The sequence below is a fragment of the Panthera pardus genome, unplaced genomic scaffold (assembly GCF_024362965.1).
Source record: "Panthera pardus isolate Hobbes unplaced genomic scaffold, ASM2436296v1 HiC_scaffold_8, whole genome shotgun sequence".
In the NCBI taxonomy this organism is placed as follows: Eukaryota; Metazoa; Chordata; class Mammalia; order Carnivora; family Felidae; genus Panthera; species Panthera pardus.
The window spans coordinates 147,608,526-147,632,946 of record NW_026527013.1 but is presented as its reverse complement, the minus strand read 5'-3'; the positions used below and the strand labels follow the sequence as shown (position 1 = coordinate 147,632,946).

Here is a 24,421-nt window from a genome sequence, read left to right as displayed (position 1 = left end):
ACAGGTCTTAATTTATAAGCCATGTACCCGTGAGGACATTTGTGGAAAGCGAATTTGAGATCTTCCTGGTTGGGGCAGAAGGGTGTGGGCCCTGGCCTGTTCACAGGGTTGCCCAAAGAGACACCACATATATTTTCATGGAACAGATCCTTATTTTTGCCTTGATAAGAATGAAGCTGCTCTCGAATAAATAAGCATTATACCAATGGCCAAAGCTCATCTGTGGGCATTTGTGGAGCAGCTGAGGGAGACGTGTGGCTGGGCTCCTGATTACAGTGGGGTCCAGTCCACCCCTGGCTCCTCTGGCTGCCACTCTAATCTTGCTGTTAATGGGGCCCAGGGGAGGCTCGGCCAGGGCAAGAGCAGACACTCTCCTCCCCCACTGCCCAGGGTGTTCTGGAATCCACACCAGCCCTCACCTGTCGAAGGCTTTCACCAATTAGCCTTTTCTTCCAAGGCCCACACGGCCCTGGCATCTGCTCCTTACACCTCAGCCTCCCGGGTCTGTGGGCCCTGTGGGGTCCTCCCTCCTCCTCCCGCTGGTGCTCTAATTACCCTGTGGCTGCTCAGACCCAGCATGGTGGTGTCCTTAGAGAGCCTGCTCTGGTCAGGAGCCATGCTAGGGGCACTCCCTGCAGCCATTCTGTCCCTGTTCTGGGCCGGATTTCCATTAAAAAAACTAATATGAAATATCACCTTGAATTGACAAAGTGCTTTCCAGTTTACCCAGTGTCTTCACTCCCGTTTTCTCACCTGGCCCTCATGACAGTCCTGTCTTGCTGTTTTACAGTCAAGGGGAAGTGAGGCTCAGAGAACAGGAATGCTAAGTTGTATAGTTAGAAAGCAAGCTGCCGTGTGAACCCGAGTCATGTGTTTTTTTTTCTGTTATTTTAGTGTTAAAAACCCCCCTCCCGTTGCCCCTGCTTTGAGGAAACAAAGAGCAAGGACCCCTTGTGCCATAGCATCCATGCAGACCTGGGCTGCACCTGGTCAAAGGCCTTGCTCACATCTCTATCACCTGGGGCCCTATGCAGAGGGAGAAACCGATGCAAGGTGGGGGCGTGGGAGAAAGCCATCATTGTCCCTGGAATCCCAATGTCACATTGGGAACTCCAGCTGCAGCCTTGGCCTTCTTGGAGCCTGATGATGACACCCTGAGGTAGGCAGCGTCAGGCACAGGTGAGCTGACCAGCTGCCTCCCTCTCAGGGAGCTGTCACGAGCCGAAGACGGGCAGAGCCCTGGCCACCAGGCTTCCAGGCTGGGCTGTCCTTGCTTCTTCCCGATGAAAACATTTCTCCCTGGACCCCTTGCTGCTCAAGGTGCCAGAGTGGCAGAGACTTGCTGCCTCTGAGCAAGCAATGATTTAATGCTGCAATTGGCCGACTCTTTTTGTAGATGGTTGTTTATTTATTTGCTTGTGTTTTGCTCAGCCAAGGGGAAGAATGGTATTCAGTTACTGACCACTCAGAAATGTAATTCTGGGGGCTGAGGAGCCTAAGTCTCCCAGGTCAGTGAGGCACGCGTTTGTGCCAAGGGTGGTGGGAGACTGTCAGACATGGCCTGCGTTGCTCCCTGCCTTAGTTTCTCCTTGTGTGGCGTGGCCAACCATTTAGCCTTATCTACTTGGTAAATGGTTCATAATGGGCAAGATATGTTTGCTAATGGCAGAAGTCTCTGTGGCACAGCTTAGAGCCAAGAAACTTGGGGACAAGGGCTCCTTATGAAGCGGAGGCAGGAACAAGGCCATGAGGATTCCCAGCATGCCTTAAGCCTCCCCTGACATGCCTTTCTGGCAGGTCACCCTATCATTATGTCCGGCAGGGAGAAGACACCATCCTCCCTTTATCTGGATTTTTCTTTCTTTGTTTCTTTCTATCCCTTTTACCCTCCACCACCTGTCTCCTCCCCCATTTTCTCATTTTAGGAAAGAACCATAAAGATGAGACTAGACCTTGAAAGCTTGCTCCTAACTTTGACTTCTTATATTGTTTTTTAGCGGGGAGGAGCTGAGGGTCGAGTTTGGCCTGGGCTATTTGACCAGACCAAGCAAGAAAGGCCAGGGGGGATCAAAGGCGTGGAGCAGACATCTGCTCTGCACGTGGCTTGCCCGGGCCTTCCCCTGCTCTCTCCAGCCCTACCCTGACTGCCCTCATGATAAGAAGTAGGGGAGAGGTCAGGGAGAGGTTTTAGATGCTCAGCGTGTTGTCTTTCCTGAGATGGACAGTCTTGCTCCCTCCATTCTAGGAGGGAGCCAAGGGGTCCCCCAAGTCTCCGGAAAGCTCCGAGTTGGCCGCTTTCACATAGCTTTGCTGGCAAGAGCCTGCCTGCTGGTTCTCCAGATGCCTTTTCCTTTGGCTGGATTGAAGCCTTTAAAAAAGTGACACCTTGTATTTTATTTCACTCCTTTTTCTGCAAAGTCCAAAGACGTTTACAGGCATGAGCTCTATAGGCTTTATGGAAACCCATCAAAAAGCAGGGGTTGTTTCCTTCATCTTTATAGAGTGGAAAATAAAAGCACAGGAAGACAGAATAGCTCTTCTAAGGCCACACAGTTCTTAGAAGGAGAGAAAAATCGGCGTAGGTTCCTAGAGCCTCAGAGAGGTCTGTGCCAGACCAGAGCTGTTCAGTGGTGGTGCTGGGGGCCCCTTGCCAGCTATGGCAAGGTCTTCTCCACTTCCCAGTAGGACAGAACCCAACTGTGACCCTGTGCTCATGTGGGGATCTGGGAGCCTGGAATAAAACAGGGCGAGATTCAGCCAAAATGGGCCAAAGGTTTTTCCTGTTGGTTCCCTGGCTCCTGAAACTGTCTGGGATTCAGGAGCAAGAATTGAATCCATGAGTCTCACAGAGTATCTAGGGGATATTCTCTTTAAGGAATGCTAACAGGTGTCCCAGTCATTTTTAGGGAATATAATGTTTGGGAAAGGCTAAAGGAATGTTAAACATATTTCTTCTTAAAAAGACTTTTCAGACCTTTCCTATAATTGTTATGAGTCTCCTACATAGTGTTAGAATGTACTATGTTTCAGTACAAAATAATTTGCCCAAGGAGCCCTGTTTTCGTAGAGCATCTTGGGGGGCTTGGCTTCCACAGAAGACACTTTGGCAAATGCTGGTGTAGGTATGACAAGGCCAGGGTTGTCCACCTTCACTGGTGTTTTGAAAAAGGCAGGGCACTTGAGATGGGGCATCATGAGGTACCACTGTGGTTTGTTGACTTGTTTGTGAGTCTTCCACCTCTCCTATTTCTCTTTCCCCAACTGATTGTCTACACATGCTTCTGTCATGATATTATCATTCACATGTTAATGTTTCTAGTTCTCTATTCTACACTCTTGAGTCTTCCTCTGTGGTCTGTTCAATAGGAAGGGTAGATGTGGAGGCCATGTTCCCTCTTATTCCTAAGCAGAGCTGCCTGGAGCCCATGCTCATGGGTGCTGGCCCAGTGCTTTCCGATGTGACAGTGATGATGGGCCATCTAAGTTACCAAGATGGTTTCTGGAGAGGTTGGAGGGGGGGCAGAGAGACCATGGAGGCCAAGAGAGGAAAGAGACGCTAGGGATCTGTATTTTTTTTGCCATGGTCCTACCACCTACTTAGGTTGACTGTTAACAGGTCACCTAGTTTCCCTGGAGCTGAGTTTTTCTTGTATAAAAGGATTCTTCTAGCCCTGTAGTTCCCTGACTCAGTATTTCTGCTTATTGCCCTGATGTTTCCTCCTAATTTTTCATTTCTTTCTTTCTTTTTTTTAATTTTCAGCTCTTAACCATTGATGATAATTTCTGTGGCCTGGATATGAATGCCCCCCTGGGCGTGTCTGAGATGGTGCGTGGCATTCCCGTCTTCACGGAGGACAGGGACCGCATGACTTCTGTCATTGCCTACGTCTACAAGAATCACTCTCTGGCCTTCGTGGGCACCAAAAGTGGCAAGCTGAAGAAGGTAGGAATGAGATGCCGTCGTTTTGGTTATTGTGAAGGCAATCTATCCCCGCCGGGATAGACATCATCTCATGCTTTCTTACTACTTTGGGCCTGGTGGGCAAGTGATACAAGTTTGAGCTAAGGAGATATGTTGCTCTTGAAGTCATGAATGACAACCTGCTCCTTCTCTGCCTCCGGGTGGAGGGTTATCGTGGGCATCACAGTGGGTGAATGTGCAGACTTACTTCTTCCCTAGGGCTGGTATGCACGTGGAGGAGTTACCCCGGCCTCACTAGGCCATCCTAAATGGTGTGCTCTGTCCATCTTGGGTTCGTGCGCTAATGCAAAGGCTTTCTAAGGGCTGGGTGACTGGGGAAGGTGGGCAGGGGCGAGGAAGGTACCTTTTCCTCTCGCCTCAGCCCTTTTGACTGGTGCATCCATCTGGAATCCATGCAGGGAAACAGATGGGGGGAAATTCAGGACCTGCTAGAGTTGGTGACAGGGCTAAGAGCCAGATCATGGGGTGAGGAAACCGTGGATATTATTGGAGCATAGAAATTGTTTGAGGTGGAGTAGAATGGTGTGATCTGAGACATGAGCCTTTCCTCCTCGTCCTCTGGAAGTTGCTCGCCTCAGGTGCTGGCTGATGTTGGCCCATCAGCAGTTTGGGGGCACCTTTCTATCCAGGACTCTTCTCTCACCTGTTCTCCTTCTCAGGCTTCTCATCTCAATGAGTTAGAGCTGGTGCCCTCAAGAGCCCCCTTGATTGGATCAAAAGCCTTCCTAAGACTAAGCAGTATGTCCTGTTTTATGCTGACTGGTAGTCTTGTCCCAGGGAAATATTGGTGAACCCACGTGGAGCTCCTGCTTGTTTTATTTAATAGGCTTCCCTTGGAATTCTCTGGATATTGTGTGATTTACATCGAGAGAGTGGCACTGCCAGACCTGAGAGAGCCTTGAGCTCTGCTTTCTCTTTGCCGGGTTCCTGGGTATTAGCTGGACACGGTCAAGGGGAAGTGCTTTTGGCAAATCTAGAAGACTTTGCCGACTCTCCCATCCTACTGTGTAATGGCCTGGCGATAATTTCTTTCTTTAAATTCTACAACTCTTGGAATAGGCAGCGGGGCTGGTGTGTGAGAGTACGGAGGGGGAGAGCCAGGGGGAGGCGTGTGTGCGTTGGGAGATGTGTGGGGAGTAGTTACATGGGTAGTATCTGGAAGAGGAAGCCTGTGTTGGTGAAATGCCATAATGCTCCACAAGGATGATGCAGGCAGCGTGCTACCGTCTGGTACTGCCCAAAGAGATAACCAGGACATTGTAGTGTATGGCCTTCCGCGTCTAAACGATGACTCATTCAACCATCATCTACATAGCTTTAAGAACTATATTTCATAGTTCCCTGCCTCTCTGTGAAGAATGTATTAAACACAGTTGAACGTTTTGTTGCTACCTTGGCCTCCTTGTTGTGATTACTGCTCACGCATCGAAATGAAGCTGGTGGACGCCCAAGAAGGTGCCTCGTGCAAGGCGTAGATGCGTTGTCCTGGCGCGACTCCCGTGTCTGGTTGTCGCTGCCTCCTGCCTCTTCCTTTAGTGCACATCGTTGCTCGTCACCTCCAGCTGCTGTCAGGAACCCTGGGCGACTCCGGTCTTTCTTCTTCCCTTCATCTGTGGCTTCCAGCTTTCCGTGAGCTGAGTGTCCAGTATCCAAACTTGCTGAAATTGTGTCCGCTAAGCCTCAGTATAAACCGAGGAGGGAAGCACCCGAGCTTTGGAGCAGGGGCCTCGAGGGTGTTTCTGTTGGATGCTCAGATGATTTCATTCTTTATTATGATTCAGTGAGTTTGGTTTGCTAGAAAAGTGAGTTCTAAATACCAAAGGCATTCCCATATGCAGTTCATACAATGAAATGTCTGTTGACCTGCTCCGCCTGGCCCGATGGGTGAATAAGCACTATTGAGAGTAAAAAATAAGCAAGACAATTTGGGCTGCCTTAACTCTTTTCTCTAGTGAGCCCTGTCTCTGTGCAATGGAGAAGTAACTTACCTCAGTATGCTAAAAGATTCCCGCCCATTGACCTTCCTACTCGGTGCAGCAAGATCATTTACTTGCTGGCAAGACTGAATAGATCCTGGAGGAGGCTTTTTTTTTTTTTTTTTTGGTCATTGAGCTGGTCGGAATATGGTGTCCATGAAATAAACATTGATTGAGAGTTCAGTGCACATAACAGAACAGTTATTCTCTCTTGGGGGAGAAAAAGAGACATGCTCCCTGGCCGTGGCTGCATTGTAAACCCAAGACAGTCAACTTGCAAATATGTGCTGTTGGTCAGCGGGTGGATGGAGGTCAGTGGGGGCTGGCTCTCCGGTGCCCGTGGAAGCCTGGCCCCTGATGGGGAGGTCAGAGCGCAGCAGATCCCCATGACGGTGGCTGAGGATGCCTCTAGGAGTCTGGGCACACAGAGCGCACAGGGACAATCCTTGCGGGGTAGGCTGTAGGCAGATCCTTGCCTTCAGGTGTCCCGGGAGGTCGGCCCAGCCAGCAACGACAGGCACCTGACCAGGAGGCTCGAGGCTTTATAAACCTCCGCCGGCATTTCCCATTTTTTACTTCGGGGAGTTTATATAAGAACAGTTCTGTTTCAGCCACCTGGGATGTTCCGTTTAATTTCCCGAGCAGCGGTGGGATTGGTGAAGCATAAACATTTGAGCGGTAAAGAGCAGAGAGGGTCCTGTGGGGGGAATGAGCCAGTGGTCCTCCTGGGGAAAGCTGGGCCATCGGGGCAGCCAAACTTTCTGCTCCATGAGCTCTGAGTGGCAGACTTTTTAATAGTTTTGCTGGAGCTCAGCTACTGCCACTGCAGACTCAGCACAGCCGGCCCAGGGGACAGTCGGAGTTGGGAAAGGAAGGCTGGGCCGCCGAGTCTGTTGTTTGAAATAACAAAAAGCAAAACTGGCCAGTTTATTTATTTTTTCTGAACAATAGACTTTCCCACCACCCCTGCTCGCCGAGCACTGACCACTCCCCTCTCCTTGCCATGACTCTGTATTGCTTTTCCCAGAGGTTATCAGACCACATTCACCTTTTGGGCAGAGGCCCAGCCATGAAGTGCTTTGGGGCCACAGGAGGATTTTGCGGGAAGTTTTGTGAGCTACTGCAACCAGGGGGTGAGAATAATGGAGATCACACTGTAGCCGTAATTACAGAGTTGTCTTCTCCGAGCCCTGTAATAATCTCCTGTGTGTATCAAGGGCTTCGCAGGGTTCTTTGCAATATGACAAGGGACTCGAGGTGGGGAGGGTGGGTGGGAGGGCTTGGGGGTTTGCTGTGGGTTTCAGGCTCTGGGAGCTAGACTGTAGCTATCCATAGGCTGCCCTCAAAATTACTGACTTTTCCTTTTGTCTGAAAGGTGTGGGTCCCCATCATTTGCAACCTTGCCTCTGATGACCATAATTTCACTCCTTTAGCGCACACATCACATGAGGCAGAGGGAAAGGAGGTGAGGAAAGTGCCAATTTGGATGTCTTTTATGTTTTCCGGTATGTGAGTGTGTGTGTGCGCGCGCGCGTGTGTGTGTGTGTGTGTATGTTATGGCTAGTATTGGCAGCTAGTATTGGCAGCGCGCGCGCGCGTGTGTGTGTGTGTGTGTATGTTATGGCTAGTAATTGGTGAGCATTACAGGCAAGTGCTGGTAAGCAATGTGACATATAAATGCTGACATATAAATAGACACCAGGAGGTACCTAGGAACTTAGAAATAACCCACAGACTGTTCAAATTTCACCTGCAGGTAAAAAATCTTAAGGCAAACACCATCCCGATCTGCTTTAGGGTGTCTGTATAAACCTGAAAATCTTTGTCCCAAGATGGGGTAATGAGGTCAGTGTGACAAAAATCTCTTTGCTTAAATACTTGGGCTGGAACCCTCTTTCCTTGCCTCTTGCATTCCTACCACTAAGTGATCCTATTTTATGGCTGCTGTTCAGCAGTGAATTACTGCCTGACATTAGTGGGAGAGACTAGTGTTCATTGTGAGCCAAAACATCGTAAACTTCCACTTGACGTGTGATTGCTCCTTTCATTTGGTGAATGCGTCGTTCCTGAGTGTTTCACTAGGTTAAACTATTCACACCTAAGGGGCGGAGTACTTTGTGGATACTGGTTAAGCAGAAGTCTGGCTGGCCCAGCCACTGGCTTGTAGTATGATATGTACCCAGGTGTGTGACATACCAAGCCTTACCAGCCTCTCGTGATAGGAATTGAGTGTGTGTCTGCATGGAATGTCAATAGGAGTCGATGTCACAAAAGAATCGTTCTCGTTGGGAATTATTATGCACATTGATTTAATCTGCCTAATTTTTTTTTTCTTGACCCTGTTTTGAAATCAGTTTGCTTGTGTTCCATATCCCCTGATCATGGATCAAGAAGGGCAAATAAACAGAAGTAGAGTGGGGTAGAGGGAGACCCACCTGGGTCTGTGTCATTCTGACCATAAGTTCTCAGCAATGGATGCTGTATGTGTGTGTGTGTGTGTGTGTGTGTGTGCACGCACACGATGCTCACATCAAAGAGCAATATCAGATCAGAGATGTATAGCCCCTGCTTTGCAACTTCCTGAATGTGTCTGAGAATTCTTAACATTCACCTGGAAATCTGAATCAACTTTAAAAATAAATTCATGCCATAGAAAGGACTCCCAGGTGGGTGAAGACGTCACGAAATCAGATGGAGAGGTAGTGTTGGAACTCAAACTTGCCTGGGGACCCTGAGATTAGAGCACAGGTGCAGGTATCTGGTAAAGGATTTGGTCAGTGAGCTCTGCAGAGCTGCTGGCTAGTTTGCATGTGCTTAGGCACTCAAGCAGAAGGGAAAAGAAATATGGAAGAATCAATGCTGGACAATTTCCGTTACGGAAAAAGACCATCAAAGCATTTTTGTCTGATTGTTTTGTCATGTTGTTTTTGCACTTCCCACTGCTGGCTTTGCAAGTATTAAGCCTGTATAGATCTTAAGCCATGGGTTAAGTGGAGAGGAGCTGAGGTTGAAGGAGCTGCAGACAGAAGAGCATCACAGATATTCCAGGAACTATCATGCTCCTTCCACTGATGTCAGTCACGTCTAAGAGATGGCTGTTGTGTCATTAGTTCTTTAAGCCCGGGGACCAACCGCACCTCATGTCATCTGCCCACCTCTAATCCACCTCTCACCTTTTGCAGTCTCCCCTGCTGGGTTTTAAGTCTTTTTGTGCATGCTGTACCCAGTAGATGTGGACAGCAGCTGAGCTGGTCGATGTCCTCTTGGGCGTGTCTCACACTCTTGAGCAATATTAAGTTTTCGCGCAACCATCCATTGTACATAAGTGTATCCCACTGGCACTCATTTCTTACTCCTTCCTACTTTACACTAGTCTGCCCTTGGGCCCACCCACTGTCTCTGCATGGCCTGGTTGGGGCGGGGGGTTGGGTCTCAAGTGATCGCTCAGAGCAGACCTGAGCAGGCATGGGGGAGGTGTCCTCGTGACGGAGTTTCGGTCTCACCCACTCTGAGAGCAGCTTGACATCTTAAGCTGGGGAAAAGCCTCCTTCTTCTCCTGGCATCCTCTTGAAACACACTTTGAGATCCCCAGAAAATACTACCTCAGGAACATTTGTCATTTTATTTTCCAAATGATCATTAGTAGTGCACATGATTTAAGGAGATAGTCTCAAATGAGCTTTGCCAATTCAAGATTTATTGATACACGTGTGCCACTTTTTTGAATCATATGTGTGTGTATGTATATATAGATATACATTTGTGTAGAATGATCCTGATCATAAATTAAAATGCAAACACGTTAAAATTGAAGAGAGTGCTACAGAAACACCCCAAATCATAGAGCACACGCAGTCAGCTGATGCTCAAATGCCAGACACGCTGGAGGAATTTATCCAGTGACACATGCAATTGAAGTAAAATATTGTGCTTTACAAGAACATATCATTAAAATGAAAACTAGCAGCATATCAGGAGTCTGGCCATGTAACCAAGACAACAAAGATGGAAGAGTATGAAGGACACGGTGTACCAGAGCGAGAGGGGGGAGCAGGGGCGAGAGGAGGAAGGGGCCCCCCGCTGGAAAGGGCCCCTTACTGCTGGGCTCGCATCGGACAGATTCTGCACCAGCGGAGAATAGAACCTTTCTGTCAATACCGATGAGGGCTCTCAGTGAGGGGCAGGACCAGGGAAGGTCTTCGTCACCTGAAATCCCGGCACTTCCGCAGCCACTTGGATGGGTGGACCGACTCAGGACCCACCAGTCGGAGCTCTGACTGGGAGGTCTGCTTAGAGTCCCTACTTGTTCACAAGTGACTTCTGTGAATGTGGCCACGTGCCTGGCCTCTTGGGAGTGTCACGGTGTTTTTCCCAGCAGCTTTGGCTTCTCGTAGAGGCATTCATGGGACTTTTAAAATAGTTCCCTCAAGCCTGCTGTATTCACTCCACACCTTCTACCCTGCCCCAGGTGACCAAGGGGTATTAGTTAGTTGCGGTGTTAACAGATTACCCCAAAACATAGAGGCTTAAACAAAACACGTGTTGTCTCAGTGTCTGTGGTGTAGCCGGATGGTTCTGGTTCGGGGTTACTGACAGACGACAGTCAAGGTGTCGGCTGGGGCTGGACGGGGGGAGGATCCACTTCTCAGGTCATTCACGTGGCTGTGGGCAGGTCTCAGGTCCTCACTGGACACAGCACACACCACGTGGGCCTCTCCATGAAGGCTGCTCACCCAACATGGCAGCTGAGAGAGAGACAGGAGAGGGTGAGCAACATGAAAGCCCAGGTCTCTTTGAAACCTAATTTCAGAAGCAGCATCCTGTCACCTTTGCTATATTCTATTCCTTAGAGCTACCAGTCATGTGGTCCAGCCCACCCTCAAAAGGAAGGGCTTCCAGCTTCCACAAGGGCATGGATATCAGGAGGCAGGGGCCACGGGGACCCTTTTCGAGGCCGCTTACCACACGAGGGCTCTGTGTCAGAGCCTTGGGGGGCACCTGAGCCAATACTTTTAAACTGTGAGTGACGTGAGAAGGGGCACAGCCTGGCTCAGGGACAGCTGTGGCCCGGGCCCTGAATCCTGCTTCTGGCTCCCTAGGGTTTGATTGTACAGATGTGTTCAAGAGTCTGGAGGATGAACAGGAAGAGGCCATGTGGCCTGCCGTGCCCAGGGCCAGAGGGTGAGGGACTGTCCCCAGCAGGAGGCCTGGGAGCTCAGAGAGGCAGTCCCAGGCACTCTACTAATCTTAGGGCAACAGCGATGGTTTAGGATGGTGGGTGAGTGATGTGTCAGGTCTGAGAGCTCTGCATGGCCTTAGAGAATCTGTGCCTCCTGGCTTTGCTAGGAATCACCTACTTCCTTTTTCTTTTTTAAAGTTTTACGTATGTATGTATGTATGTATGTATGTATGTATGTATGTATGTATGTATTTAGAGCATGCACAAGCAGGGGAGGGGTAGAGAGAAGAAGAGACAGAATCCCAAGCAGGCCCCTCACCATCAGCGCAGAGCCAGACTCACGAACTGAGAGATCGTGACCTGAGCTGAGATCAAGAGTTGGATGCTTAACCAACTGTGCCGTGCCCCCCCAGGCAACCCGGGAACCACCCTTCTTTAGGAAAGGGGTCACTTTTGAGGGATGGAGCTGGCAGGAAAGGGGATGGGAAGGGAACCTGAGTGCTTTGCACGGGGGCAGAAGTCCCAGGCACTGTTCTAGGTGATCCACATACACAATCCTCAGCATTTCCTTTGGGGTACATTCTATGACCTCCATTTTACACAGGATGCAAGAGATTGAAGAATGCCCCGGAGGTCGCATGTTTTGATCTAAGATCTGCCCTTTGATCCATTTATATAGTAATATCATGGACTCTACTGGGGCTGTGCTGTCCTGGGTGAACCTCACCTCCACAACCATGAGCGGAAGTGGTCATCTGGCCTCCTGCACCCAGCCAGTGTGCCTGGTGGCCAGAACCTTCTTTCATTCCCTCTGCCCCTACCCTGGCTCAGGGCCCTGTGCTCAAGCCTGAGTGGCTGTAACTGATTTCCCATCCCTAGGTCCCTCCCCTCTGTTAATTCTCCTATAAATGGTGCCAGATTCATCTATCCAAAACAACTCCAATCCCGTCTGTTTCCTAGTTTAAAAAAAAGAAAAAGAAAAAGAAGAATCACCTCATCCAAGCTTCTGTGGCCCCCGTGCCTGTTGCCCTGCATGTAAATGGCCTGACCGCACTGTCCTGCAGTTCAGCCCTTCAGCCTTGGCCCCTCATGTTTTGAGTCCTCGAACGCCCTGGCTAAATTTAAATACCAAGGAAGAGGCTCCCACCTGAGAAACAATGGGACTCCCACCTACATGGAAGCTCTCTCTCCTCCATGACTTCCCTCTGGAGGAGCAGTTATGCTGGGCCCCGTCCTGCAGCAGAGTGGGCGGGGGCCTTGGGGAGGGCCGGAGCTTTCTGGGAAGCAGACAGGCTGTGCATTTCCACTTGCACTGACCTGCCGCCCAGGACACACTCGGGTGTTCCTTTGTCTTTCTTTAGCTTCCCACCAGAATGCTCTCTCCCAACAGCCTGGAGGACAGGGTGTAGTGGTTCTAGAGGATTTTTCCCATTACGTACGGGTCATCCAGGGTCCCTGTCTTTACTCATTTGGAGGATGGCTGCTTCTACATAGATCCCAGAACTGCTTTGCAAGTCCTGTGGAGCTGAGGACCTAATTACACCGTCTCCTTACCACTCCTGGTCATTTGACCACCTCCCCCAACCGGTCCATCCCAGGCTTCTTTTTCTCCCTAAATGCCCATCCCTCCAACCCAGAATTCTTGGCTGTGCCCTCAGCCCTCTCTCCACTGCCCCCTCTCAGCCCTTGCCCATTTCTCCCTGTCGTTACGTAGTATTGTACTTCTGCCAAACAAACATCCACTCGCAAACATTTTCTTGTCCAATTCACCCAGGACAACTAGTGAGGCCTGGGACAGCTCAGCCTCCACAGTTCCTTTCTAGATTTGGTGACCTGGAGGACAGTGACTTGAGGGGCACCCTTTACCCCCAAGCCACCCCTTGATGCTCATCATCAGGTGGCATTATCTCCATTGTTCATTGGAGAGCCCAAGGTTCAGGACGGTGAGGAGTGGGAGCCAATCTTCATCATATCCCGTGTTGCCGGCATAGCTGGATGGGGACCCAGGTCTACTCTGTTGACCTGCTTTGCTCCCATTTGGAAAACAGGGCCAAGGAGTGGGTCTGAGAGCAGTGAGTGTTGGCTCAGGGGTCTCCCCCACCCCATAGGCTCTCCCTTCCTTGAGGCCACTCTCCGGCTACTGAAACACTGGCATCCCCAGTGCGTCCCCTGGTCCCGGTTTTTCTGCTTTCCAGAAGACTCTTTCAGAAGCCCCCTCCCCTCCCCTCTACCCAAGGCTCCTGAAGCCTTGGAGGCAAGGAGGGTGGAAGGGAAAGAGAACAGGAAGGAGAAGACTCTCCCTCCTGCTCTTGCCAGGAGGATGGATTATCTTTCTGCTCAACTACTCCCATCTCCCCACCAAGATGTGAGCATGCTGGGGTGGGGGCAGCTGAATCAGAGTGTGCCCCCGTGGTTGGACTTGAGAGGCCAGATGACGCTGAAGCCACTGTACGACTTGCTCTCATCACAGCATCTGGAATTTCACCCAAGTGCTACTGCTTTTCAAGTCTTCCCAGTGGGAGGCCCCGATGCCAGTGGGTTTTCAGGTAGAATTATACCCAAGATCCTATGTTTTTGATAGTACGTCTCATGTACTTTATGTTTTCGATAACAGTGAAGATGGTTAGAGAGCTTTGGTTTATTCTTTAAGATCTGTAAGTTTATAAATTCTTTAACTCAGTCTCTCTGCCGGCTCACCAACATTTCCTCCAGTGATCATTCAGCTCTTTCCATTTTCTTCAGCCTACTCCAAAAGATCATAAACATGATTTTCTACCAGAAACAGGACTCCTCTATGGGGACTTCTCACAATGCGTGAGTAGGTTTTTTGAAAACTTGTGTGTAATTATATTTTAAATGCTTCGGATTAGCATACATAGACGATCTTTGTTAATCTTTATGTTCACAGTTGTTTTGGGGCCTTCCCTCAGACATACTGGATGTGGAAGAAGAAAAGACATTTTATACCTCACTTCCAGGGTGAATTTCTTTTAGATCCTATGAGGTGTTTCAGGCAGAATCAGCTTAGGCCTTGGGTAAACCAGAACTTGCACATCGTTGACCTTAAGTGCCACCATGGCAGCTGGGGACACTAGATCCCACCATGATCTGGGCAGCATCAGGCCGCATGGATTCCAGCAGTACTATTTCATTGCATCCAGTGGAAAGATCGTGGGCTTTGGAGGAAGAGATATGAGCTCATTGAAGGAAACCAATGAGTACTTTTCCAAACGAAAGATCCTTTTCCAAAATGGATACATAATATATCCATTTTATCAATTTGAGCTGTTATTCAGTGCTGTTTTGATGATGTAGAAATTGCAGGCAATCAGAGATTTCAAAATCTGTAGTCGAGAACGTCTTCTGAAAGCAGTTTGCTTATTTTCTTCACGTAAAAGAACAGTTTATTAATATCACTGGATCTTTGTCCTGGTGTGTCTAAACCTTCCCACTTAGACTTCAGGGGCCCCATGCAGTGCTGTCTGAAGGTAACAAATGTATCTGAAGACTGACTGTTGAGGCTTACAGCACATGGATGTGTGAGGAAGTGTATCAGCTAGCTTAGGCTAAGTTATGCTGTGGTAACAAATGGCCCCCGAATTTAAGTAGCTTACCACAGTAAAGGTTATTTCCAGCTCACGTTCATGTGCACCCTGGTTGGGTGGCAGCTGTACTTCACGTGATTTATTTGGGACAGAGACTGAAGAGCATCCCTTCTGTCTGGAACATGCCAATCTTCCATCAGAAGGAAAACAGAAATGGTAGAGCTACCTGATGGCTATTCAAGCTGTCTCTTGGAAATAGTACTCATTATTGCCACTCATATTTTATTTTATAAAACCAAAATGAGTGGTGTGGGAAATATAACCGTGCCACAGGAAGAGACCTGGTGTGTACGTATGTAGGGAGAGGCGGGGAGGGGCAGAGAACATTTTGTCAATAACACAGTTTACCATAAAGACTATTCATGTGAATGTCAACATTGACTCAAAAGAAATATCAGCTTGGTCATCTGTAATGCACAGGATGTTTTTTGACTTACAGAGTCATGGTCTCTTCTGGCTTAATATTGGAGAAAATGTGTGAGAAATATAGGATATGGCTGATTTCATATCATCACCCCCAGACATGGTGTCGGAGATTTTTTAAAAACTAAATTGTCCATAAGCTGTTTTTTTGTGTGTGTGTGTGTGATTTGCTTTTTCTCCAAAAACCAAAACTAGAGTTGTTCAGTTCCTTCTATTAGGCTCTGCATGCTTATATTTCCCTGGATTCAGTTTTCCATAAGACTGAGGGCACTTTTCTACTTAAATACCAAGATCAGATTGTGCTCAGCAGTTATCTCTGGGAGGTAATTAAATTGTCCAAATTTATTAGATCACTTCTCTTACCTACTATTAAATGGAGCCTCCCAAATTAATTTTCCCTGAGTAACTTAACCCCCAAAGGTCCCCCCACTTTCCCCTCTAAACTCTGCTTTTCTAATTGTGAATTCTGAAATTCATTCTGGATACAGGCAGGACCGCTGGCCCCTAAATTTCATTCCTCTGTGCAATGAATCCAATCTGGGCATTCTGGCTCCAAAGCTAGTTCCCTACTCACAGCCGCCTCATGGACCTCGCTATCAGGGCTCCCTACCATCCACTGCCCTCTGGAAAAGGCAGAAGAAGTGCAGAGCTGGAATCCTGAGGGGAGGAAGCCATCCTGAAGACTGGTTTGAAAAACATTGATTTTTAGTTCTCAAACTTACTTTGTAGCCTGCCAATTTTTTGGCTGACATGTCTTAAACTTGCATCATATTGATGATGCATGGGAGTCATTGAGCATCCATAACTGGGGAAAATGATATGTATTTTCATGGCTGAGCTGGTGGCAGAGATTGTGAGGGCCTTAGCAATCACAGAAAGCTGATGGAGGAGTTGCCTTTTTGCAAATATACTGGGAGGGGGTCCTCTTATCCTTTCTAAGCTCTCCACCTTCTATTTCCAGGTAGGTAAGACATATACCCACATATGCACGTTTCTGCGCGCCCTCCCATGTATATACACACATTCATGTCATAAACATGTGCATGCACCTAATCCTCATGTGTACCTGTGCGCACCGAGCATGCTCACTTAGGAGCCAGACCCTTCTCTTTGCACTGAAGCCCGGGGCTGGTCTTCCCGTGTGCCGCCCTCTCTGACTGGGCCCCACCTCCCTTGTGTTCTCTCTGGGAAATTAGCAGCACAGCATCTAATCAGTTTACCTCTGACTCTCCCACTTTGGCTTCAAGATGATGACAGAGTGGAGCTATTTAGCTGTCAAATGTGCTGACTATTGCCCAGATGGACAGCGTCTCAAACATCAGAGTGGGTTCTTTCTCCTGTGTGTGTGTGGGGGGGGGGGGGGGATGGGGGGGGTGGGGGTGGGGTGGGGTGGGGTAATGAGTCTCCCAGTTGCTTTTTTAAGTGCTTCTTGCATCTGCCTTTCATTTTAATGCCTCCTGCCTGCTGACCTCGCTTCCCAGCAGCCAGCCTAAGTGTGATTCCCATAATTAGCTTAGTGATAATTTAATCTCTCTGCTTTAAATTTGATTGTTTTTGAGAAGCTTGGGTCTGGGGACAGAGGAAAGGGGACCTTTGTGCCTCCCTGGACCTTTGCTTTTGTCTGGACTTTCTCTGTCAGGGGGCAGGAGCCGAGAGGAGTCACTGGGTTGGGGTGGGGGTGGGGATAGTGAGAGAGAGGCCCATGGCATTGTGGGTAGATACTGAACAGGAAGCCAAAAGCTCTCCTTTCACTCCTCCTCTTGTAAAGGGGTTCCCTTTATTTGTCCCCAAACCCCTTCGGAGTATGAAGGCATGTGGGTGTGGATATACAAAGCCCTTTAAGATGCTTAGGTGAGGAGCAACTCAAAAATGGGAAAACAGTATACTTCTTCCATGGTCATGGCAGCCATTTTCTTAAGCCAGAGAAAGGCAAGGAACAAAAGGAGCCACTGAATGCCACTCTGTTGCTTCCCACACTCATTCCTCAGCATCACCACCGTCTTCATGCCCAAGAGCCTGTATCTGTGGGTTGCCCGTGCCTCTCCATGGTTAGGAACCAGACCTGCATGTTACATGAAGAGTTTGAACTGACATCCAGGAAGGCTCAACTTTGTTGCTGGCAGCACATTTTGGACAAATTGTTTATCCATATTAAATTTCACCTTCTGAGCATTGAGCATATTGATATATGCACTCTCCTCTCTTATGAAGAGCTGAGGATAATAGGACTTCAAATCTGGAGAGCACTCTTTGATTCACCAGGAGGAAAAAAATAATAAAAATTAAGAAGATGGTGAGGATCATATGACTTTCTGTGCTTAGTAAACTTCTAAGAATAGTCTTCAAAATCCATGGATGTAAACACCCCCGTGAACCCAGGCAAGGAGTGTGAAAGGTCTCCAGAGATGGGAGTCTCTAGGGGAAACCTCAGATGCTCCAAATAGATGCACTAACCAGTCCTTGTGGGGTTTCACTGTGTGTATGTGTGTGTACCTACACACTCAAGATCTCTTTGGCAGAAGTTCAGACGCCCAATGAGGAAGGTGAAAGATAAAACTCAGCTGAGTCACCCTTAGCTACTCACTGAGCTGCTATGACATGTGAGATGCTGTAATGGGTGAATAACCTGGGCGAAGAGGGGGCACAGGCAGGGTACCACTCAGCTCTGAAAAGCTTGGGTTCCCTCCTACCATCTTCTGCAGCCTGGAAACAAGGTCTTTGATTTATGAGTTGACTTTTAATTAAAAGAACAGCAGAAAAGAAATCTCATTTTGCCGCGACAGGATAAATGGTTCACAATCTGAACTAATTTTGTTTCTTCTCCAGATGTCCCGGCACTGCAAGTGTGTGTGTGTGTGTGTGTGTGTGTGTGTGTGTGTGTGTGTGTGTGATGGGATGCTGGCCCAGTGCTCTGGGTCTGACCCCTCTAATGCTTCTTTGCTCTCAGCACTGACCTTGCCTCCACATTTTGGGTCCTGCTGTGCAGCCCTAACGGACACTTCCAGGTGTACATCCTTTCCCTGAGTCACGATTTCTCTTTGCAGCTTTTCCCCAGCATCTCTCCTTGAAGAGACGCTGTCAGTTCTAAGTTGCTTGTAGAACTTTCTTTCCTTCCTTCTTTCAACCATGTTGATGCGTATGTGCTCTTTGTCAGAAGACATGTTATTTTGGTGGTCACCCCAAATTCTCAGGATGTTTTTATTTCACTGATAGCCCCTCATGATGCACTTCCCAGGGTGGAATTTACCAGACTCGCAGCCCCTGTTCTCCGGGACTCAATCTGCGCTAATATGACTGAATCTGACATGGGAGTAACCCCCACCCCCACCCCATGTGTTTGGATGCAAACTTGGCCTTTCTTATGTGACAACATTTATTTACCATCACTATCCATCACCTTTAGCAATATTATATGGGCTGCTCTTTTCTGCAGTCCCTATGTTCTAGAAATATCAATATTTGCTATTTAGAAGTGTATTTCCTTCTATCTGAGAAGGTATCATGTCTATTCTTAGTATCTTTATCCTTCCCTCTACCAGCGAGGTTTGTCAGGCCCTGTCCACTGGCTGAGGAAGCAGAAACCAAGGGTCCTTATCCCAACCAAAGGACCCTCCTGGTACTACCCTGCTGTGACTTTTGGGCACTATTAGAGAAGCCACTGTGGACGCTTTGTTCAAGAGAATAAGAGAACATCTGCCCACAGAACATACCAAAAAACCTCAGGGGACCTGGGCAGCAAAAACCACCAGCTAAGATAAGCCAGAAAAACAACTGCAGAGCCATGGAGAGGGGTCTTGAGCCAATGGCAAGAATTTGGGTTTGCACTTGGTGACAGACTCTCATCCTGCTCTGCTGCTGACTCACTGTGAGGGACAAGGGACAATCACCACCACCACCACCACCACCCGCCTTTGCAGGGTCTCAGTCTTATTTGCAGTAAACAACAGAGGGAATGAGCTCTAGTCCTCCCCCACCTTCTGTCTGCTGTTGCATTTATAAATACTCAGTCACATAATGTCCTGGTGTCAGCACGGGGGAGGTTCACAGGGACATAAGCCACCACTTCACAGTTAGAATGTTTGCCTGCCACTCACATCAGACGAAGTGTGGGTATCTGTGGACTCCCTTAAAGCACCAGCTCATGCAGCCTGATGCCCGCTACCAAGCCCGGCCATCACCTGCACCTGCTTCTCTTTCATGCGTGGAGGGAAGGACCCCTATGCCCTCCACCTATGTTATGGGACCAGTAGTGACGTCCACTTTCCAACCTGTCGAAGTGATGCTTCCCAGAGCCCTGTGAGGCCCTGGGGGCTGTTCTGCCTGATGAGATCACTGGTGTTAAACTTGTCTTTGCTGACAGCCCGGAACTGGGTTCCAGGGTTCCTGGCAGGCTTGGGAGGTAGTCAGCTCAGTGGGGGGTAGTCCCACAGGTGCCCAGCTTCTGCCACCACGGCTGTCTGTTGAGAGGGACTTCCTTCTCCTCTGACTGTTCTCTCCTCCCCTTTTGGATTGCCAGCTTCTCTGTTCTGAAGATGTGGTTCTGGGGCACCTCCGTGGCTCAATTGGCTAAGCATCCAACTCTTGATTTCTGCTCAGGTCAGGATCTCATGGTTTGTGGGTTTGAGCCCCACATCAGGCTCTGTGCTGATGGCATGGAGCCTGCTTGGGATTCTCTCCCTCTCTGCCCTCCCCTGCTCATGCTCTCTCTGTCTTTCAAAATAAATAAATAAAACTCAAAATCAAAACAAATGAATAAAGTGTTTCTGTGCCCGCCACCCTGCCCTGATCCTGGTGGCTTAAAGCGCTAGTATAAAGCAAGGTTGGAGAATGCACACGGCATCGGTGAGAAGTGACACGTCACTTCCCTGTTCCTGCGTGTGGACAGTTGTCTTGCATCACAAGCACTGGGGTTTTGTGTTGTGCAACTGTGCCTCCGGGTAGGGGCTGAAGGTGGGTACTGGAGCCTGAAAGAGCTCCTCTCCTCCTCACGCTCCTGCATGTCTGTGGTCTGGCATTCTGACAAATGAGTTTGGGACTCGAAGGGTCCCAGAAATTTAGAACAAGACTTGGGAATCCATCATCAGGAACCAGGGCCATTTGAAATGGAAGGAGAGGGCTCTCCTGGCAAGAGAGCTGGGCCAGGGAGCCCCCACAGAAGCAACAGGTGAGGTAGATGAGCTTCCCTTCTGGGAGGACTCTACCGGGAGCATCATCAGGGAAGTCAGCTGTGGAGGGGTGAGGGGAGCGAGCACCAGGCACCTCACCAGAGACCAGTAGTGGGTGTATTAGTCTCCTACTGCTGACGTAACAGATTATCACAAACTGACCGACTTAAAACAGCACCGATGATTCTCTTACAGTTCAGTAGGTCAGAAGTCTGAGATGGGTCTCACTGGGCTAAAATCAAGGTATCCGGCAGCTGTATCCCTTTCTGGAGGTTCTCAGGGAGAATCTGTTTCCTTGCCTTTCCAGCTTCCAGAGGTTCATTCCTGGTTCAGGGCCCTCTCCCTCCATTTGTAAAGCGAGCTATGCTGCATCTCTGGAGACTTTCTTCTGTAGCCTTTGCTCCTTCTAACCACAGCTGGGAGAGGATTTCTGCTCTAAGGACTCATATGATTAGATTGGGCTCACCTGTGTAATCATCAGCGAAAGCTGAGTCCACTGCGAAGGTCAAAATCACTACTTCATCAGTCAAGGCTGGGGAAGGGAAGAGAGGAAGGTGAGAGAAAAGTGAGCAGCTACTATGTGCTGGGCCCTCTGCTACCCAGCCCTTACATGTGAAAGTCTAGGGCTCTCACAGCAGCCCCACGTGGTAAATGTGTTTGCTACAGTTTTTCCCCACAAGGACACTGAGATCCAGACCCCAGAACCCACATCCTTGTATTATATTATGTTCCCTCTCCTTTTATGGACATAAAAGATTTTGTATGTGTATGCCCGTGTGCATTTTAGAGTTAGATTTCGTTTCTTCACCCAAAATCCAGCTTTGTGTAGGGGTGAGGCTGGGCATGTGGAGAGTTTGAGGCTCCAGAGAGGAAACCCTTGGCACTAGCATCTTGGGCAGCTTCTGAGCATTCCAGGGCCCGTGTTCTGACCTCAGAGAGCGTGGGCCTTTTCTCTTGCTGCTTGTTGAAATCCCAAATCCCTGGACTCTCACCACAAGCTTCTATACTTACAGGACTGATCTCAATTGGGCTTGTGAAAAGGAACAGCTGATGTGTTATATAATTCCCTTTCAAATGTGTGTGTAACAGTATGTGCATAAATATAATGTGTGTATGTGTGTGTGTGGGGGGGGGGGTTGTTCCTGGAAAAGCTGAGGAGGACCTGTTTGCCATTTTTGATGACTTCTTCTAAAGCATTCCTTTGCCTGTCTTCTCATTCCGTTCTCCGTCTCCGACTTTTGAGGGAAGAGGGAGAGAAGTCACAGTGCACCACGGCCATAGAAAGGGACGTTGGGAACATTGTATGGGGTTCTGACCGCCTCTTCCACTTTGTCACCATAAGGCAAAGTCCTCTCCATCTGACCTCGGCTCTTTGGATTGTTGAGATGAGTAATTTTGCCTTCAGGCTTCACTGGGATAGAGTGTGCAAACAAATAATATGATTAGGAAAAGTTATTTGTGTAGAATATGTACGGTGTGTGTATAAACATCAGTTTACAAATAATAAATGGGGACAATTTCCAAATAGAGTCTTCTAAAGATGAATTATATTTTAAATTTTCAACAATCCCGTGTGTGTGTGTGTGTGTGTGTGTGAGTTAAAACGTTGACGGTGTGAATGTTCCTATGTCCATTGTAATTACTTTAAACTTAACTTAGGCCCATTTGATTCCAGACTAGAGTTTTGTGTGACAGTTTTCCAGAGAATTGAAAACTGGGAGGAGCTCTTCCAGCTGACTGTCACCAGGATTGATCAGGGAGCACACTCAGGTCTATACCCAGGGAACCAGCCAATGAGCCAGCTGGGGTCTGGGTGTGTAAGTGTGTGTGTGAATATGTGAAAGCTGTGTGTAATTACTTCTGATGGTACCTTCTGCATTAGGGGGACAGGTGTTTCATTAAGTTTGAGAGATTTGGAACATGTCAACCATGCCGTGGTGGGATCTTGGCATTCCAAAGTGAGCAAGCAAGGATCCCACTGCCAAGAAGCTGGTTTTCTCAGCAGTGCGGTTATCCAAGGATAGCATATTTCACCACTTGGACACCACTGTCCTGAATGACGAGGTTATTTAAAGTATTAGGAAAACTGAAACAGTGTGCTGCCACACCGCCTATGGGCATGCTCTTTTGGGCATGGTTCACTGGGTCCCTGGTTCACTGCTTTTTCATTTTGTGATCTTGGGCAGTTACCTTGCCCTCCCTGTGTGTTAATTTCCCCACTGTCTACTGCAGACCAGAAAATGTGCCAAGGAGCAGCCTTGGCGAGAGCAGCCTGGGAGTGGCTTTCAGAGCCTAGGATCGGTGGCCAAGTTGGCTGAAGTAAGACTGTAACGAGGCCAAGGTCTCTCACGTGCCTTCCCCCCTCCCCAGCAGGGGGACAGCAAGTGACTCTGGCCACTGGCCTCAGGAAGAACCCTGAGCTCTTGCCTCATGGGTCACCTTGGCCTCAAGAGTGTGTGACTGATTCAGCTCTGGAAAAATAATGCAAACTCCATGCGCTCCCCATTATAGGTCAGTGAGCCTCACACCTCTTTTGGCCCCAAGACAAGCCACTCTGCAAAGCTGTGGGGATGACTCCAGGCGGGGGGCGGCAGGGGGTGGGGGTGGTGAGAACTCCTTCTCTTGTTTGGTTGCTTGATGAATCTCAAGGAGAAGAGCGGGCAGGCAGGAAAATCAGAGCCCGTGGGACCTCAACCCCCTTCCCCACCAATAACTTCTCAGCCTGTCTTCCAGCTTCTCCGTGTGTGAAACGAGTCGTGGGCAGGTTTACCTGACAGAGCTGCTTAGAGAATTGCTAATGATTCTGGTGGTCAGCTAAGAGGCGGTGACAAGGCATATTTCTCTAAGAAGCTAAGACGCATATTAGCCAGGTGACTTCCCCCAACACAAGTCTCCCGCTAGCTGCCCAGAAAGCCAAGAATCTGTGAACAGGCACCTACATCTATGGTCATACTTATTTGGACTTCTTGATAAATGGTTTGGCAACTCAACTTTACTAAAAGAGCACACAGGTAAACTTAGAAATGTTTTAACAATTTAAAGAGGAGGGAAATGGAGGGATCAGGGAAAGGGAAAGATGGGGATTCCGAGGTGGAGCGAATGCCCCCAAGGGAGGGGCTACACCTAGAGAAGATGACAGTTGGGGAGCTGTTCACGTCCTGCTGCTACTTTGACCCACACCCACGCAGTTGGAGGGGCTGAACCTGGTGGGGTGCACTGCCAGGGGGGCTTAACCATGCCCTCTCTGGCCAACATTTATCTCATGCTTGCTGAGTGCAGGCACTGCTTGGGTGATAGGCCTCTATTAATTCAGTCCTCCGAACTGCCCTGCAAAGTAGATATGCTTGTGATTGCCAAGAACAGTTGAGGAAACTGAGGCCCAGAGGATTTAAATAGCTGGTTCAAGACTATGTGATTAAAGCCAGTACAGGGTCTGGGTCTAAGCCCATGCTTGTTGATCTCAGGCTGAGTGTGGTCCCCTGCAATGCCCAAGGGAGGCCTGCAACCTCCCAGAGATGTCAGACCCCAGCCTCTCTTTCGTATCTGTCCCTTGGACTAAAGCAGGTCCCCAACTTGCATTCTCCTTGCCTTAAGATCTTTGGTGGCCAGGCAGTGATGGATGGCTCTTCCCTGCCTGTCGGGCTGATGGCTTCTTTCTCCCAGGGGGAGACCTGGGTTGCTTACCTCCTGAGTTTCCTGGGTTGAGACCAGGCCCCCTGGTCCATGTGGATACCTAGATTGGCCTGGTGTTGCTCATGTGCTTTCTACTCCCTTAGAAGGGGATACTGTCTGCCTCTAAACTGGTATCTCTGCTTCCCTAGCCTTCTCCTCTTTTTCCAAAAATGTGCATTTCAAAAGAAGCAGATGGGCTTATGGGTGCTCTTCCAGCCCCTCGCTCCTCCCTCTCCACAGGGAGAGGTTTTCTTCTCTTGGTCTTTTTGTTTTCCTTCCTTCCCCTCAAACCTTCTGCCCAACAGCCCTGCCAAATATGTGGTCATACTTTGCTCATTTGGGCCCATGTAGCCTGGGCTGACATGCCTGGTCCCCATGGCCTTGAGAGGAAGAAGGGCTTTTCTGTGCAATAGGACAAC

At 48.9% G+C, this 24,421-nt stretch overlaps 1 protein-coding gene across 2 annotated transcripts in view; it reads left to right on the top strand.

The window, feature by feature from the left end:
- Positions 1-24,421, top strand: part of PLXNA4 (plexin A4) — a 362,709-nt gene that overhangs the window by 14,143 nt on the left and 324,145 nt on the right. For both annotated transcript variants that reach the window (XM_019452774.2, XM_053897778.1), the window contains exon 2: positions 3,761-3,943. In XM_019452774.2, coding sequence (XP_019308319.1) covers positions 3,761-3,943 — 183 coding nt within the window. The remainder of the gene's footprint in view (positions 1-3,760; positions 3,944-24,421) is intronic.